Here is an 18485-nt window from a genome sequence, read left to right on the forward strand (position 1 = left end):
ATCAATCGTTCGGCAAACTCCGTCAATTTCCGTCGATCATTGTCACTCATTGCGCGAAAGCCCGAATGAACTCAATTTGCCAACTGCATCGCTAACAAAATACGATTTATTCGAACGTTTGTAACGATTAATTAACTACGAACATGCCACGAGTAAAAAGAAAAGTCGACGATGTTGACAACGGTCCGACGAAAAAGGGTAAAGCAAATAAAAACGGTGACAAGGAAGCCGATCAAAACAGTGGTGATTGCATTCTAATTCAAGATGTTCCCCCTGAATTATTGATAAACAGCGAAGCTCAACCAGAAGTTGTCGCCAAAAAAGTGGTAAGCTTCACAGTATGAAGTCTAACGTTACTTGATGAAGAGAATTACTATTGTCAGAATTCTATTTACGTTCGCCTCATTTCATACTGAATATCATGAACAAACACAAACATTATTTTTTGAAATGCCAAATTTCTCCAAAAAGGGCCAAATCCACTCCACTTCACTTGGCTACACTGCCTGGGGCCTTTATGAATAATAAAAAAAGGCTTTTAAGATTGCTAAGGACTAGATCTCGGCATGGAAATTCAGTGCGAACTAGGCCTATGCGGCTATGAAGTAAAAATTTAAAGAATATTTTTGATTAATTAAAAAGAATGATACAAATGCCCCAAAAAAGCAATTAGGGGAAACTTGTTCTCGAATACTCCAAAATGCTAAATGAACTAAAATTCACAAAATTGCTCTGCAGTGGAGACCAGTAGTGAGATGCCTGCAGGCGCGATATCATGATATTGCTTATAAGATACCGGGGACCATGCAGGGAAGTGGGGATCAATGATGAATTGGACTATACCGCTACCCCCTTGGCCTTGAACTTGAATCTGCTCAGCGACCAGTGTAGCCCTAATATTGATAACATCATGCACATTTGACTCATACCCCCTAAATAATGCATTTTAGTTATCTATGGATTTAAGCATTATTGTAACAATTTTTATGGCATCAAAATAGAAGTTCAGCCTGACTCAACAATCTCTCTTTTGGTTTGACACTCTAGTATTTATTTGCTACACAAAAATCTCTTCATCTGAATAAATGATTTGTTTGTTGTATTGATTGCAGGTGAACTTCGCCCCGACCAATCACGGGCAGGTATTATTCACTGGTGGAACTAACTGGGATCTGATTGGACGGAAAGTCACAGCCAAAACCAGTACGTCTATTTTATTTCAACGTAAAATTTTAGCATCAGCCTCAGACTGAAAAATATATGTCAGGGATGCGATTGATGTGATAAATTTGAAAAATCTTTCTTATAAGTTTAAATATCTGTGGAAAATTTACAAATTTGTGTGAAATTTTATTTTCAGAAAATCTGTGCTGCAGAATGTTCTTTCTGTTTAACATTTAGAAGCACAGAGGGCCTATGCATGTATCCCTTGTGCTCCTCTTCATTTAGGCGTATATATTTGGAACTTGAGTCCTTCGATTTCATATACAGGTCCCTATCACTCCTTAAGCTCCTTACTAAATAGAAAACGCTAAATAGAAACACCAATAAAGGTGCTTTGAATCTCCCTTAATTTGAGCAAAATGCTTCTGTATAAAGGACCCTGATATACCATGATGGGTTTGCTTCTTATCGTGGCAACTGAACACTGTTTTAAGCGCCAGTTTTACTGCTGGTTTTGTCGCACAATACTCAGTTGACTGAAACGCCGGTGAAAGGTTTTAAAAAACGTAAAAACTGGATGTGAAAATATGTGAATTCCACATAAAAGTGTTAATTAAATGTCATTGTAATTTATTTTCTTAGGCCTCAAAGTTGGGGGCGGTCCAAATCTTTTGGGGCCGCATCGATTGTCGACTATTGAAGATTTAGAAGTTCACACGGTTATATCAGGATGTGTGGCCTGTCACAGTGTCGCAATAACTAACAATGGAGCAGCCTACACTTGGGGTAAAAGAAATAAATTCAATCTTATTATGCGTCCAGATTATTCAGTTGTAGTACTAATAATCTCTTGAACTTTTATGTAAATTTTGATCTAGGAATTTAAAGTTTAATATGACGAAAACCCTACGGTAAACCTCGCCTTACTCGGACATGTGCAACTCAGACTTTCAACTCTGACAAAAATGAAATCAATTTTGTCATTTCCAAACTAACCTTTCCTATCTTTAACTCCGACTTTGCTAACCTTGGACCAATTTTACCAGTACCCGACCAAGTTTACCAGCCCCATACCAGTACCAGTCCCAAATTTAAAAGATTTATGACGATGATCTCCGAAGAGATACTGATATGTTGTGTCTTTTATTTTAATTCTCGATAAAAAAATTTTTAATGACCCTTTTCAGTTTGTTTTGGCCTATAGTGGGTTTCAATCTCATTTTCTATTCTCCACACCCGAGTTTTGGCTATTTTCCTAAATAGTTGTGAATATCAAACGGGAATTTTCGAAGATTGTGAGTAAACCTTTGTTACGCATACGGTAACTTCTTTCAGGACGGAATGAAAAAGGTCAAGTCGGCAACGGAACCATCAAAAGAGTCGATGAACCAACGTTGTTGAGTTCGATGGAATCGGTAAAATTTGTCTCCGCCGCGTGCGGAAGAAATCACACATTATTATTGACAGGTAAGTGAACAAAACTCGTTAATTCTTTTAATCATCAAGGAAACACAGACACAATTTTCAATTATTTAATTCTCGAGTAACATTTTAACCTATAAATCTGTGGAACCCGCGATGACATCGACGATTCTTATTTATGTTTTTTTAGATACGGGGGAAGTTTATGCAATGGGAGATAATAAAAACGGTCAACTCGGGATCGGAAGCAACTCCGTCGAAACAGTTCTGACACCTAAAAAGGTAAATTCCACAGTTCTATCCGCGTCTGAATCTTACAGTTGACCCGAGGAAAAGATTAATTTCGTTTTTAGTTGTCTTTTTGTTGATGACTTATCCGAATGATGACTTACTTTTAGTTATTGCAATTAGAAATTGGGACATAAAAATAAAGACTAATTAAGTGACTTGATGTTTCAACGGATGACACGTTTACCAAATTCCACTGTAATTCATTTTGTTTAATTCAGATTGATTATAGTGGACACCCGATTGCTAAGGTCGCTTGTGGTGCCGAGTTTTCGATGATACTCGATGTAAAAGGAAATCTGTATTCTTTCGGTTTGCCCGAATACGGACAATTAGGTAAACACCGTTTCGCGAGAAATCTTGGCTAAAATGAAAATCGTTTTTCACTTCACAGTCGTCCATTCTTTCTTTAAGGGCATAATACGAACGGTGAATATTTCGTAACGGCGAGCAGGATGGGTTTCGCTAGCGAGCTGCGTCCGAGAAGAGTTGTCATATTCATCGAGAAAAGTCGCGACGGTCACGTGACACCGGTGAAAGATGTGACGATAACGGATGTTGCATGCGGGGCTAATCACACGGTATGTACGTCAGTCAACGTCGAGTTTTTAGCGTGGATTACGCGATGATGCGCAGAGTATTTCTCCTACGAATTAACAGCAATCAATAACAAAAATGCCGAAGCTGCATAATATCTGGTTTATAGATGTTTAAATTGCCTTCTTATATATCATGTGGTTACAATTAAAGTCACTTGAAACTAGGCACCGTCATTACCGGTAAATGAAGGAGGTCAAACAGTTGGCTCCTATTATATTCTCAGATTTATATGTACTACACTTTTTACATGTACTACACTGGTCTGTCTTCATACACGCTGTTATAAGTTTTTTCTCCACAAATTTATATACCTGACGGATGACACATAAGGTTTTAGGTAGAAATTGAAAAAAAAATGGGGACGGAATAAGTCGAGATGTGGATTTTATTATGTAGGAAGAATTTTGCGGCACAAATGTTAAAAAAAGAGGATTACATTAGTTAGAAATAGGAGCACTATAAATGTATATGCACAGATAAAGCAACTACATTGTACTATACGGTTTAACCGAGAATAGATCAACCAAGCTTGACTTCTCTATCCTTTCAATAAGTAAATGCTCCTAGACCTTATATGAAAGTAGGTACTACTATTTCAAGAGCTCAACAACGACCAAAATTTAACCAAAATTTATGGTAAAACTCACAAAATCAGAATGATTTCTGTTTGTTTTCGATTAAACTAAAACTACTACAAAGAGAGACACCAAGGTAGTCTGTTTTTGTGAAACTTTATAAAGTTCATCAGTTCTTTTATTTGTACATTCCTCTTCTTTGTTATTAACAGATTGCGATTGATGCGAAGAAGCGACTGTATTCGTGGGGTTTCGGTGGTTACGGTCGGCTGGGTCATTCGTCGCCGAAAGACGAAATGGTGCCGCGTTTGTTGTCGTTTTTCGATCGCGCGAAGATGGGTGCCGTCAAAATCGCGGCGGGAACCGCGTTCAATCTGTGCCTCAACGAACTAGGTATGAACCATTCGCATGAAAAATGAATACATTTTAAACCTAGAGATTTCTCTGATTTACTTGAGTTAAGGGGAGTCTGCTGTATTTTGGATTTGGATATTTTTCATCACGTTTCAATCAATGCGCGGCTATTCGACTAATCCCTGACTATTGAAAATTGTAGGTTGTTTGTATCAATGGGGTCAGACTAAATCAGCAGGCGAAGCAATCATGTATCCTAAACCGGTGAATGATCTCGCTGGTTGGATGGTCAAAAAGTTTTCCTGCGGGTGAGTAAACAGTTTGAATGATAAGCAAAATATGTTTGTGGATTGCCACAATTTTGCTTCAATGACAGAGCTGCGAACTGTTCCTGATTTTCGGTACTTGCTACTTTTTCATTCTGAGAAACACTGATCTGATTTGTTTGAAATATGAAATATGTGTAAAGAAATATGAAAGATGTTACTGATGGCCTTAGTGTTGACTACTGATTTATATGAACATTTTCTTTCATATTTCAATGAAATGTTCAATTTGGTACTGATTGCGCTTTTCAGAGGTTGACATCCCTGCAATGTTGGTTTTCATGATTTTGAATTTGTCAAGTTTTCCGCTTTTGTAGGAGTCGTTCAATGATAGTTCATGCGGATGACAGCATTATCAGTTGGGCTCCAAGTCCCACGTACGGAGAACTGGTTCGTAAATTTTAATAACTTTTCTACCCCATTAGATAATTCATATTCAATTTACCTTACTAAGCGCATTACCTTACTAAGCCATGGTAGCCATCGATACTTTTTGGGGCGTGTTTATATCGTCACGAATTCTATTGATCTTCGCTCGATTCTATACTGGTCTGTCAATATTCTGACAGAACACCTGTTCTCATTGTTTGCCACTTGATTTGTCAAATACTAACACTGTGCATAGATTGCCTGATGCACATGCTCGATGATAAGTGCCACTGTTATCAAAATACACTGGAGTGTGCTATTGCAAATAGAAAATCAACCTGTTTTTAACAACTACGTTAAGCGTTTTATTTGTCGCTTCTATGGTAACTTTTTAAATTCTCCTAGTTATTCCAGTAGAAGCGGCTTCATCGTGTACTCGGTTGTTCTTTTTAGGACATTTAATTTTCAGAAGTTATAATTTCTGTGAGATATAAATTTGTTTAAGACCCGTATGAGTAATCCTGCGACATCAACTGAACTGAACTATATGATGAAAACCCACTATTTACAGATTAAGTATAAAAACCGATAATTTATTGAATCAAAAAATATATGTTAAAAGACACAACGTTTCGATCTCACACCTGATGAGGATCTCTAGGTTGAGTACGAAAGTCGTGTCTTTTGATATATTTTTCGATTCAATAAATTATCGGTTTTTAATCTTGTAAATATAGGGTTTTTATTACCGGGGTATATCGTCTTCTCTCGACGTTTGATTGTGGCTATTCTACCATGAACTGAACTATACTCGGTATAGGTCGCTGGGTTACTATTTCAGGGGCGAAATCTGGGGTTAACAACTCGGCCGTGTTTTACGGTAACCGAAAAACAAAACGTCTAAATGTTCGATATCAAGCGCCGTTTATTTTGATTTGTAGGGTTACGGCGAACATAAACCGAAGTCATCGACGATGCCGTTGGAAGCGAAACCTCTCACCGGACTGAAAATTCTAGACATCGCCGCCGGGTTCGGGCACACGTTGTTCGTCGTCAGCAAAGAGACGGACGAAGACAAAGAATTGCTGGAGAAACTTCCCGTATTCAAGAGTACTTAGTCGGTGAGTGAGTGAGTGAAAATCACTGTGAGAATCGCGGAGAATTCAAGCATTCCACACTACCTCAAACACAGCTCGCGTGCAATGCTTCGGAAACTTAAAACGTCGACTTCGATGGTCGAAATTCGGGTATCGTGGACGTCATGTATATACCGGGTATATATACCCTGGGGACATTCGCAGATATTTCTACCTCAGTTTATTCGTGGAGGTTGTCGTGCGTGCAATGTCGCCGATTGTTGAAAATATAAGTGTTTCGAAATCGGGAGGATTAATTGATTGATCGTAGAAACGATCGAGCGAGATTTCAACGTGCATTTAAAACTAGGAAGTTGCTGTAGGGGAAAACTGGGATAAATCACTTCTTTACGATGGATGGAATAGGGTTTTAGGGGGAATATGATTGATTACAATGTGACAACGTCAGCTCTTACCGAAAATCGCATTTACGGTATGTGAGGCTTAACCCTAGAAGTTCTGTTGCCCAAAATGGTGCATCCTCCCTCGGCAGGGAATCAAACCTGATGGCATGGCTATAATCAGCCACGGTTGACTGGGCGCACCGCTTTGCCACACGAAAACTTGCGGCACCAATCAGATTGCTTGTTGTATAATCGCTGAGGCAAATTTCACGGCGGAACTATAAATGGGAAAACCCGGGCTAAAATAAAACAGGATTCTGATTGTCTAATAATGATATCATCTAAGCTGCACACTCGGTCTAGTGTGGCAGGGTTTCGCACCGTGGCAATCTCGATGCCATCCGGTTCGAATTCCTGCCGGGGAGGATGAAAATGGTGTTAGTATCAGTACTTTGAGAAATATTACTAAGCAATTATCTATAAGAAATCTCTATGCGATATATGTACGCATATTGTAGAGAAAAGTGTTAGTTTAGTTTAGTTAGGATAAGATCCCGAGTCGTAAGTTATCATTTTATCTTATATATATACAGAGAGTTGATGATATTAAGTTGGCAAAATTCAATTCTTGTCTGCCTAATCTTAATCTAATTTAACTAATGAAAAAGATCTTTCAAAGTAAACTACTACACGGATATATTTATTCAAGCTAGAGGATGATCCAGGATGTCATTTGCAGTTTCTTTCATGACTTACATTTCGTTTTAAGACGGGCGCATTCGTTAATTTTTTGTGCTCTTCGAAATTACCGCATCTTAACTTTTTACTTATCGTTTCATATTTAAACTTTTTTTTGTTTTTTCGAGAAAAAAAACCACTTTTTTGCATTTTGATTGTTTATTAGTAAGTGTTCGATGTTATGTCGTCTGGTGAAAGTGTGCAAATATTATATACATATGATATTTTTTTGTACCTGTATAGTTTTAAAATCTTGTACTGGCCATAAATATCTATATACATAAATATCACCTGTAATTGACTTGTAAATAATGTTTTTTTTTTGGAATAAAAACCAAATTCTGTAAAAATTAGATTAAGTGTAGTTAGGGTTGTTTGACTGATATTTCTGAAGGCTGATAAATATTCACAGTTTCAAATGAGAATTTAATTAGAAAATTCCTCAGCAGTCAATAACTGCGCGATGCTGCATTCGATTTTAATTGGACAAAAAGATGATTGGATCATGGCACAGATTCTAGGGTCATTCTAAGAATGCTTTGTATTGTCTTAAGAGGATCGAAGGACAAATGGTCTATAGGATGTAATGGGGTGGTCGCTTGCCTGGAAATCGGGAAATTTTCTTATGTTCAAGGAAATTCAGGGAATTTTGTATGAAAAAGCTAAAAGTCAGGGAAATTCGTTGAGATTGCTAGATCGGGTGTAAAGTCAAACAGTTTCCATCTATGTCTTACATATTTGACTTAAATTGTTTGGATTCTTAGCAGATCAAGTCATGGAAAACAATGTACACGTCGGGAAATAGTCTGGGAAAAATAAAAGTTGCCACCCTGTGTTACTTACACAATCAATGTTTTTATGGAGAAACTCTTGGATGACGATGGTGCATGGTAATGGTATATTTATTGGCGAGGCTACAAGTCTATTGGATAAACAATGTTTATCATCTCTCCTGCGTAGCTGGTCTTATGACGGTGAGCTCGTGTACTGAACCATTCTCTACATTCTGTTATATATAGCTCTTGAGAGTAGCAATCATACTACCTCATACTGTATTATCAGTTGCGATGCTTCTCGTTCGATAGAAACATATGTTTCCTTTAAAAAGTGAGGAATTTAGCCGTTAAAAGTTTCTTCAATGCACAGGTATACGGATGGTAAGTTTCATTCATGCACCGATTTCAATTCCGGCGAAATTTCAGACATTTTAATTGCGAAACATTTTGTGTGCAATTTATATCTATAGTTAGGTCGCTGAAGTTGCCTTAAAAAAGAGGATTATCGTAAGGACTCGCTGAACTCGGAGAAAAGTCCATGAGGATTATACGCGATAGACTGTTTATGCTAGTAGCTTCTATTAGAGGATGCAGTGCTGTGAGTAGAATAAAGTACCGATAGAGTTGAGAAAACGCGAAAGAAGTATTGGTAAAATGGCCGATGATATGAAATCCGAGTTATTGTGTCCGATCTGTTTGGATTTATACAAAGTACCCATAATTTTGCCGTGTTCGCATATACTGTGTCACGAGTGCACGAGTCAGTTGTTTAATCAGAACTTCGTGAAATGTCCGGTTTGTCGCGATCGCTCGTACGTGACCGGCGGCGTCGATACGCTACCGCGCGTTATAACCCTCGAAAATATCATACACCGAATTCACCACGGATCGCTGAGCGAAGACGCGTCTACGCGAAGACGAGACGACAGCGGCGGCTCGACCGACGACGATCGTGACGAAGCTAGCGACGCTACGATCTCGTGTCAGATGTGCGACGGTAAAACGCCGCGTCGCGCTAAACGGTCGTGTCAGGATTGTAACGCGTCGTACTGCTCGGATTGTTTGCAGATATCGCATCCGGCGCGGCCGCCGTTTACCGATCATCGGCTGATCGAACCGTCGTTGCACCCGCGACCGAACGACGCCGTCTGCACCGAACATAAAGAAAAAGGGAAAGTTTATTGTTCTGATTGTAAGCAGTTAGCGTGTATCGTCTGCGTGGAGTTACGCGTGCACGAAAATCACCAGTTATTGTCGCTAGAACAGGCGTTCTTGATGACTAAGGTAAGAAATCTATTTCCTTCAATTTTTCTTATTTCGCTTGGCTTAGAAATTTTCTGCAGCAATTTCAAGTTCATTCAAGCTAAGTATGAATGAGCGTTAGTTAGTTACCTAATTGTCGTTGGTAGTAAGCTTTTATAATCGAATGGGCTTCGTGAAAATATGCAATCGTGAAATTAAACCACAGACCAAGGGACTGACAATAACGAGCAAAAACCACGGTTCATTATTTAACGGTTAATTCTGACAGCTTCGACAGCTTTTGACTACTAAACTTTTTTATCAGAGTAATGAAAAAATTGAGTTTCTCTCATTATGAAATTTAGTCAAAACTTTGAAACGTATACCAGTAGAGCAAACTGTTATTTCATCAACTGTGGGGTTTGCTCATCAATTCTGTACTGATATTAATAACAGTCTACCTGTCATTAAAGCTATGTATGTTTTGATCTTTTATAATCTTTATCCGATCTATGTTGTCATCACGTAAACATTGGCTGAGCATATTTTATATTTAAAGAAAATCACATTTGATTTCGCTTTATTTCAAGATCAGAGGCGATAAAAAGACTTTCAAGTATTGGTTTTTACGGCTTGGAAGTGATCAGATCTCTATCATACATGCACTTTTATGAATGGGAAAAAAAGCTTGCCAAGGTGAATGTACTATCTTTGTCTTTTCAGGAAGTTGTCACTGAAAATCTGAAGAAATTAGATTCTGTACATATTTCAATCACCGATGCAGTATCCAGACATCAGGAACAACTTACAGAATTACAGGTAAGAAAAATATCAGATTTTCAGTTACCAGTAAAAAATTTTTACAGAATCTAAGAATATGAGCAGGAATCAAAGTTATTGGTTGAGATACTCGAGTACTCAGCAACTCTCCCAGGTAACCCGGAAATAATGCACTGCATCATTAACTTGGCTTTCATCCAGTATATAATACTTAATAAGCGCCTTGTTCTTCTGCCAATTACGTAAAACACTTCCAGCCGAGCTTCCCTGTTCGTATGATTATGTTATTGGCGTAATTTTCACCAACGGAAAGCTAATAAACAATTTCAAAAAATGCAGCAATTTTCCCTAAATTATATAGGCGCAGTAACTATTCTTAATCAATAGTTTCTCTTGAAAAATGCAGATTGCCTTCTATATGAATGTATGATACTGTATGTACATAATGGTAGTCTTAAATCGGGGACAGTTGGATATTTGATTCTATGCTTAAGCAAATTCTTGAAAGATGCTTCTTTATCTATTATTCATTTTATCATATACGATTAACAGGTTTGATTTTATCATAACATTGATATTGTTATTGTAATGGATTATTGATTATGATTATCGTGATAACTACATTATATCATATTATTTTCATCTTTCTTATTTGCTTATTGTTGATATCAGCACTGTCATTGTCATCTTTTTGTAAATCATCCTAAGGCAATGGGCCTCCACTCGAGTACAACCTCCTGGATTGTCCATTGTCCTTTCCCTTTTTACGCACACATTATCTAATAATACTTTATTTATAGAATTGTGTATAGGTTTGTTGTTATATAGCAGATGAATTAAGAAATATCATTATTATTACCAAATCGACAGCCACCCCACAGCCACCCCTCCTCCCTGACAGTACATTGTTTTCCCAATTTCTTATTCTTCTGGGCCTGGTTTTAGACTAGGATTATCTTTAACCGAGGGGTGAACTCAATTGATAATGAATTAGTTAAAGTTGATACTGGGGCCCTGGTCTATTGATTTAATCTGTTTGATTCACGCAGAAATACGTAAAGTATTGATGATGATTTTGATATTTTCTATTTTCGATAGAAAATGTTCCTGTATCGTAAACCAGATATTGACTTCTTACCTAAAAAAAAAATCTTACCTATAAAAAAAGTACTGCAAAGGTTGACAGCCTAGTAAACGTTTTTTGTTAGATGCGTCTGTTTTTTCGTGTACAGGTGTCGGTTGAGACTCGTCGACAGAAGATCAATCGAGAATGCGATTCATTGATCAGAGAAATCGAGAATAAACGCAGTTATTTCATCGCCGATCTCGAATATGAAAATCGCAGTAAAACCAACGCCATACAAGACATACAGAACGAATATAAAATCCACTGCACCAAGGTGACTAAACTTGTCCATGTGCGCTAGTTCCTCTCCGTCCCTGTCCTTAGAAATGATATATCATAAATGTAGATTTGCAATTTGTGGCCGGGTTAAGACAAAAACCGAAATAAGACAAAGCGAACTTGGATTTATGATTGCCTTCTATTTCTGGTAGTTGTTACCAGTATTTATAAGAGAACGATAATTCTGTGCTGCTTACAAATTCGAAGTAATAAATGGATTCACGCTAGAAATAGATGTTTGAAGTCGGTTTATACCGTATATAATTCAGTCATTCACTGGTAGAAGGCCGGGTGATGGTAGTTAAGTATCTGTGCTTCTAACTGGTGTTGGGTCTTGTGAATTGTATACCAGCATTTTTGCGAGTCCCAGTAAACCTGTACCAGATGTTGGATCTTCTTATTCCACCAATTGCAAATTTATGATTCGTGGCATTGTATATGGCTGTAAAACTGAACTTTGTTGTCTCAACTTACCTTTACTTTTGCTTCTTTTGAGGTTTTCGGTTGTAGTTAAACTGCAGAGTTAAGACGGAGACCAAAACAAAGAGAACTTTGATTTTGAAAGATTGCCTTGCTGGTAGACCCATACCAGTTTATATTAAGAACAGTAGATAACAGTATTCCATGCTGTATAACAAATTCAAAGTACCGGTAATGGATAGTTTCACACTAGAAATAGATACTTAAAGTTTGTTAATTCCATCAGTCCCTGGTCTAGAAGGGTGATGCTGTGGTCGTGAAGTATCTGCGATTGTAACGGCGATTGTAATCGGTGTAGCGTCTCCTGTACCTGCGAGTTGGAGTATAGCGGTACCTGCGCGTACCAGTATACCGGCGAGTGGGAATAGTAAATCGTGTGTTGAAACGACGCGTCGGACTTAGGTCACTAGTTGTTCCCGTGTAGCGACGCGTTGTGCTACCCGTCGTCCGTATTAAACGCTGCGACGATCGTCGTCTGGTATACGACTCACAGTCTGGAAAAATTAAACTGTAAATTAAATTATAACTGTAGAAATATGATTTTGAAATACTAAGGCCCTTCCCTTTTCTGCCTAGAATCGTCAATAAGTTAGGATATTTTCTACAAAGTATGTGTTGATTCAGCAAGTTCAGTTTTAGTTAAAAGGCTTACCATGTAAAACAACTGCGATGACTATCAAAACGTATAGCAATACTAACGCGATCTTCATTTTTCGACGTGAGCTCAGTTAGATCTCAGCGAAGATTATCAAATCCACCCCAATATATATCAATTGTTACGAGCCTCATTTGTTAACTCAGATTTATATGTTTTACACCTGATTAAATTCAGAACAAAGGTATTGTTTGTTATATCTGTGGGAAGATTTGTTGACATGCGCGGAATGTGTTTTTTACCTTGTTGAGTTAATTAAATTATGTGTATGAACAGTTGGCTGAGGAAGAGGAATCGTGGCACCATTTTTGCCCTTCGTTTAATTCCTCTCCATTCGGATCATAAAAAAAATTCCACCATGTTTCTTTCCAGATTTCTTGATCCGAATTAATGATTCATAGCATCGAATACCGTTAAAGCTGAACTTCGTATCAACTTACCCGTTATATTTGCTACTTTCGTTTAAATTTTTAGGTTTTCGGCATCGCTGTCCATAGAAATGAAACCTCATGTTTTCCATACGGACTAACTGTTGTAGTAACATTGCAGGGTTATGACGTAAATGACAATAGAATATTCGTTTAATTCCTCTCCATTCGGATCATAAAAAAAATTCCACCATGTTTCTTTCCAGATTTCTTGATCCGAATTAATGATTCATAGCATCGAATACCGTTAAAGCTGAACTTCGTATCAACTTACCCGTTATATTTGCTACTTTTGTTTAAATTTTTAGGTTTTCGGCATCGCTGTCCATAGAAATGAAACCTCATGTTTTCCATACGGACTAACTGTTGTAGTAACATTGCAGGGTTATGACGTAAATGACAATAGAATAAGGAGAACTTGGATTTATGATTGCCTTCTATTTCTGGTAATACTGACCAGTTTCATAAGAGATCAATATTTTTATACTGCTTATACAAATTTCAGGTTATGGATGAATTTAAGCTAGATACATTTTTTGAAGTCAGTTTATATATTGTTCATTCGGTCGACGTTCTAGAAGGGCGGTGTTGTGGTTGAGAAGTAATCTTTTTATCTGCGATTACGATCGGTGTATCGTGTCCGAGTATACCGGAACCTGCGAGTCGGAGTCTGAGTATACCGGAACCTGCGAGTCAACCTGCGGGTCGGAGTCAACCTGCGGGTTGGAGTCAACCTGCGGGTCGGAGTCAACCTGCGGGTCGGAGTACTCGGGTCAAATCGTATGGTGTAACGACGGTTCGTACTAATGCCACTGCGCGTCCCAGTACGTGTCCCGATTGAGGAACGTGTCCCTATCGAGGTACGTGTCCCTATCGAAGTACGTGTCCCGATTGAACGACGTCTGTCATACGACTCACAGTCTGCAACAAAGACACAAAAAGAAAATGCATCTTAACCCTTTTGTACACCGCAGCACGGTGTATAAATCGGTTATGGGCTTAGTTTAGTACACGGCATCATGGTGTATTGATGTTATTAGTTATAAGTTTTTATCTCTATGGAAAAATGGCAGGACCTGACAAACATTACCTGAAATATTAGTAACTAACTATACGCTGATGCACTAAAAGGTAGAACACTGGGTTGGAATGTTTTTAAATGTTTAAATTATCACCAGCAATTTTGGTTATTAATTAGCCAGTACTGAAAAAGCGTGAAAACTGATTTTTCCAAGCATTGAGCCTCACATATTTCTACTGTTTTCAGTTTATTCCGCCAGAAAATTATTATTTAAATTATTATTATAGGAAATTCCAGATTTCTGTTCTGTTTGAAACCTACGCAACAGGTTTATAATGAAAACCAACTTCCATAATCACAAATGAAATATCCAAGTACATACTCTCAGAATTCATGTATGTCTGGCAGAAGGTGTCAAAATGAATTTGTTCTTCTGCTAAAGTCGAGGACTTACCGTACAAAAGAGCGGCGATGATAATCAAAATACACAGTGTTGCAATCACGATCTTCATCTTTTGCGATCTGAAAACAGTAACTCGATTTCCATAGATTTTCGCTCCTTAAATGAATAAAGTATCCAATTTTTCCTAGTACACTCTATTTTATGTACCTCACTTGTGCTCACTCAAAACATCAATGTGTTTTTATCCTGGTTTATTGCAGATGAATATTGTTCCTAAGTTGTTATTAGTAATTTTGTCAAGTACATATAATTAGCCTTTGATCGTTTATGCTTAGCATTCATCATTATTTCCACGATCGAATAATTACAGCATCTATTTTTGTGTCATCTGTGATTGTTAACATAGTATTCAAACATCGCTTGACATAAAAAGTTCCTGTGTTGAGCTATTCGTCTGTGTTCACAAATTCACCCTAATTTTTTGATTCCAGAATTACTCATTTTCTCATTTCGTCCCCACTCCCTAATTTGTTTGTTTGGTTTGTTTTTCCGTAAATAATGTTACACATTTGTACAATGATATTCATCCACATATTGTATTCATGGTTTTAGTAGAATAACCACACTCGAACGTGGAGAATAGACGATATGGCAAAAACCGACCATGAACAGAACTAAAAGAAAACCAAGAATTTATTTAATCCAAGATTTCAAATGACACGACCTTTTGAACTCTCTCTAGAGATCATCGTCATATGTGAGGCTAAAGTCTGTCGCACCTGAGGATGATCTCTAGTGAGAATTTGAAATGTCGTGTCATTTTTAATTTTTGATTGAATGAATTCTTGGTTTTTAATTTAGTAAATTTATAAATTTTTGGTCAAACAGATTCGTAGAATTGATTACACTTGCATTTGAAACATTACAGGTTGAGAATCTGATATCATATGCTTACGAATTACTAAAAGAAGAAGATAAAGGAAGATTCCTGCAGTTGTCGGCAACTGTTAACGACCAGTGAGTTATATGTATTTTTCTCTCAGTTCAAAGGTTCCAAACAATGAATGATATCTGACGCTGTAATACATACAAATTTTATATTTGTTATAGGCTGATGAAAGGAACGACAGTTGGAGAAGATTTTCCTGTTTTACCTGCCGATGTAGCTCAGTTGAAAACCAAATCTGTTGATTTCCGGAAAGAATGTGTTTTACTGAAAGATCTCAGCTATTTGACAGGTTAACTATGATATTAAGAATTGTGTGGGGCTATGTCACCCAGTTTTAATAACTGTTTAGAATTTTGCGGGTACTTCTTCACCCAGACACCACAAGAAGTTTATTTGCAAGTACCGGGGGTACATTTTGAACTCAACTGTTGCGCATATGCGAAGGCATACAAATGTATGTACATGTATTGAGTAGTGGTCTGAAATCAGAAAAACATAGATATTTCTTATTTTAGCTCCTTCAACGCCGGTCATTGATGTGTTAAAATGTTCGCGGTCATTTGATACGGTGGTCTTGGTTATACACAACAATGATGAAAAAGTAGCGGAAGTCGTCAATTTTTACAATGTTCATTATTGCACTGAACATGAAAAGAGTATGGGCGACCATGTGAGTGATTGTCTTATTATAGGTCATCAATGGTTTAAGTAGTTAGTTACCTAATCGTTGGTGGTAAGCTTTTTATAATCAGATGGGCTTATACCATATATGTGGTTTGTGAAAATATCCGATCGTGAAACTAAACCACTGTCTGGTTACTGACTATGGTTTAAGCAAAAAGTTTTCAAAATATCAATCTTGATAATCCATGGTTCAAACCCTGGTATGGCAGACGCTTTTGCAAATTTCTAGCTGTGAATATCATTGAGAGAATCCCACAATATAAATCTAAAACAACTGTCCACCCATCTTCAGAGTTTTTTTGAAAATAAACCCTGATGATGGGTGGAATGATTCAACCCCGAAACATAAGGAAAAACAATAGCAGTTTTTCAGATTTATGTTTTGGGTTTCTCTCAATAATCAATTGTTCTTTTAGGGCTTTTCACGTTCATGTAATCGTCATACATTCGTGAATGACCATTCGTTCTGTTTTTTTCTCCAGACATTAGCCATTTTCAAGATGCCTCAGGAAGAGAGAAAATCATTCAGATCAATGGAAAAAGGAAACGCTATGGTTCTCGTTATTACGAACTTGGTCAACAACACTCTTTATTATTTCTGCGTGAAAGCTGTAAATTCTGCTGGTGAAAGTGATACCTCGAATATCGTTAATTGTACAACTCTGGAAACGAATGACTCTTCAGTGCCTGGTAAAAAATACTGTTTATGATCTTCAACCTTATAGCTTAGTTCTATTTCCAAAATCTCAATGTATTTACTTAGGCAGCCAACAAAGTTAACCCCAATCAGTCGCTTACTGGTTCAGGCTGGTCGGAATATTGAATGAACTGGAACTGAAATTTCCAATTATGTACTTCGATTTAAACAAAACATTCTGTAAATTAGACCGCTGATCACACAACTATATCCGTACTTCAACTTCTGATTTCAAAATCAAACCCCCTGTTTCACTCCCGGCAGGTGCACCCTAAATCAGACCAAATCTACCAATGAAATAAATGAAGGGTCAATCCCTATTTCAAGATCAGAAAAGAGATACCAAATCTACCAATGAAATAAATAACTGGTCAATCCCTATTTCTAGATCAAAAATGAAATACTGTTTTAAAATGTTCTAGGCTTATTCTCACAAACTGTTGAAACTATGATTTATTTTCCAGTTCCTGAAATTGAGAAAAGATTTTGTCGTACGTACACGTCATCTATACAGATATATTGTAACACACCTTCTTCGTCAAATCCTCCGAGCGGCGTAAACTTCTATCTGTTATACTGCGAAGCCAACGTACATTCACCGCGAGTGTGGAAGAGTAAACCGATGTCGCAATACGGAATTTATGAACATCGAGTGTTCGGTCTCGAGCCAAATACCAGGTAATTATGATTGTAGATCATTTTCATATCAGCTGACCTAACGGCGACTACCAATTGAGAGTAGTTTCTAGTCATTAAGGGCTTAATTACTCCCTAAGAATAAAGAATACTCTCAAAAAACCAGATAATTTCTAGTTCGTTTTCAATGAAACTACTTTTTGGCGTCAAATTACTCTTATTTTTGGTGACAATTACTACAATCGATGGTATAAGGTACCCCTGGTAGTGCGATCAGTGTCTGGAACCCTGGACTAGACAACTAGATTAGTATCTGTTACTGCAAAACTGGTGATGGCATTAGTCTATGCCCTTTCTCAACCATTGAACATATTCATTTTCAGGTATGAGCTTATGATACTAGCTACTGGATCTAACGGTGCTTGTCAAATATCTGGTTCCATATTCTTAAAAACCAAGGATTCTGCTTAGAAGACAAATTAAGAAAACAGCACACATTTATTGTTTTTAGTCAGATTGTCAGAAATATACTTTTAAATGGTGAATTGAACTAAACTGTTGATACCTGTGTGTATTCCATATCAATCTGTATGATACAGTATATGTACCGTAGTATTATCCTCAAAAATTGAATACTTTTGTTCATTGACTGTTTTTCAAAATGTCTTCATTGCGGATTCAGAATATGAATCCTGTGAAGAAATAAGATAGCTGTACATTTTGTTTGAATTTATTACATTCAAGGATTGACTTGATAAACCTGGTTTGTTTAGTATGGTAGACCCGCGCGTGACAACCTGTACTATAATATACCATTCATATATCATCCAATATTGTGTAATTACTTTTCTATTTGAATATTTGATAATAAAATTTGTTTTTCAATTTACTACAATAGTTATTTTTCTGTGCCAAATCTCGATTTCCCCGGTTATACTTTAGGTAGAGAGTCAAATGAACAATATTCTAAACAAAGACGAAATTCATCCTTGTGTGATGATCGTAATATATAT

The 18485-nt window shown here is 37.2% G+C and overlaps 2 protein-coding genes and 1 long non-coding RNA gene across 4 annotated transcripts; 2 read left to right on the forward strand and 1 right to left on the reverse strand.

The window, feature by feature from the left end:
* The first annotated feature begins 44 nt into the window (after positions 1 to 44).
* LOC141908165 (protein RCC2-like) lies at positions 45 to 7612 on the forward strand. The gene is made up of 11 exons (XM_074798056.1): positions 45 to 326; positions 1113 to 1203; positions 1807 to 1950; positions 2500 to 2631; positions 2777 to 2868; positions 3096 to 3210; positions 3289 to 3455; positions 4262 to 4442; positions 4606 to 4711; positions 5047 to 5119; positions 6040 to 7612. The coding sequence occupies exons 1-11, from the start codon at positions 144 to 146 to the stop codon at positions 6214 to 6216; spliced, it is 1461 nt and encodes a 486-aa protein (XP_074654157.1). The 5' UTR covers positions 45 to 143; the 3' UTR covers positions 6217 to 7612.
* Positions 7613 to 8575: 963 nt separating this feature from the next.
* Positions 8576 to 18311, forward strand: LOC141908164 (E3 ubiquitin-protein ligase Midline-1-like). The gene is made up of 9 exons (XM_074798055.1): positions 8576 to 9376; positions 10058 to 10153; positions 11347 to 11514; positions 15435 to 15523; positions 15617 to 15744; positions 15971 to 16125; positions 16622 to 16829; positions 17301 to 17514; positions 17856 to 18311. Exons 1-9 carry the CDS (start codon positions 8747 to 8749, stop codon positions 17941 to 17943), a joined length of 1776 nt encoding a protein of 591 aa, XP_074654156.1. The 5' UTR covers positions 8576 to 8746; the 3' UTR covers positions 17944 to 18311.
* Positions 13357 to 17480, reverse strand: LOC141908176 (uncharacterized). Of its 2 annotated transcripts, XR_012619588.1 has the most exons (4): positions 17367 to 17480; positions 14558 to 14625; positions 13540 to 14003; positions 13357 to 13445 (listed from the first exon to the last, which is right to left on the reverse strand). It is a non-coding gene; the product is annotated as an uncharacterized LOC141908176 (long non-coding RNA). The 2 variants fall into 2 exon arrangements; XR_012619587.1 differs by having other exon boundaries at positions 13363 to 14003.
* Positions 18312 to 18485: the final 174 nt, after the last annotated feature.

Source organism: Tubulanus polymorphus, chromosome 7, assembly GCF_964204645.1.
Source record: "Tubulanus polymorphus chromosome 7, tnTubPoly1.2, whole genome shotgun sequence".
Classification (NCBI taxonomy): Eukaryota; Metazoa; Nemertea; class Palaeonemertea; order Tubulaniformes; family Tubulanidae; genus Tubulanus; species Tubulanus polymorphus.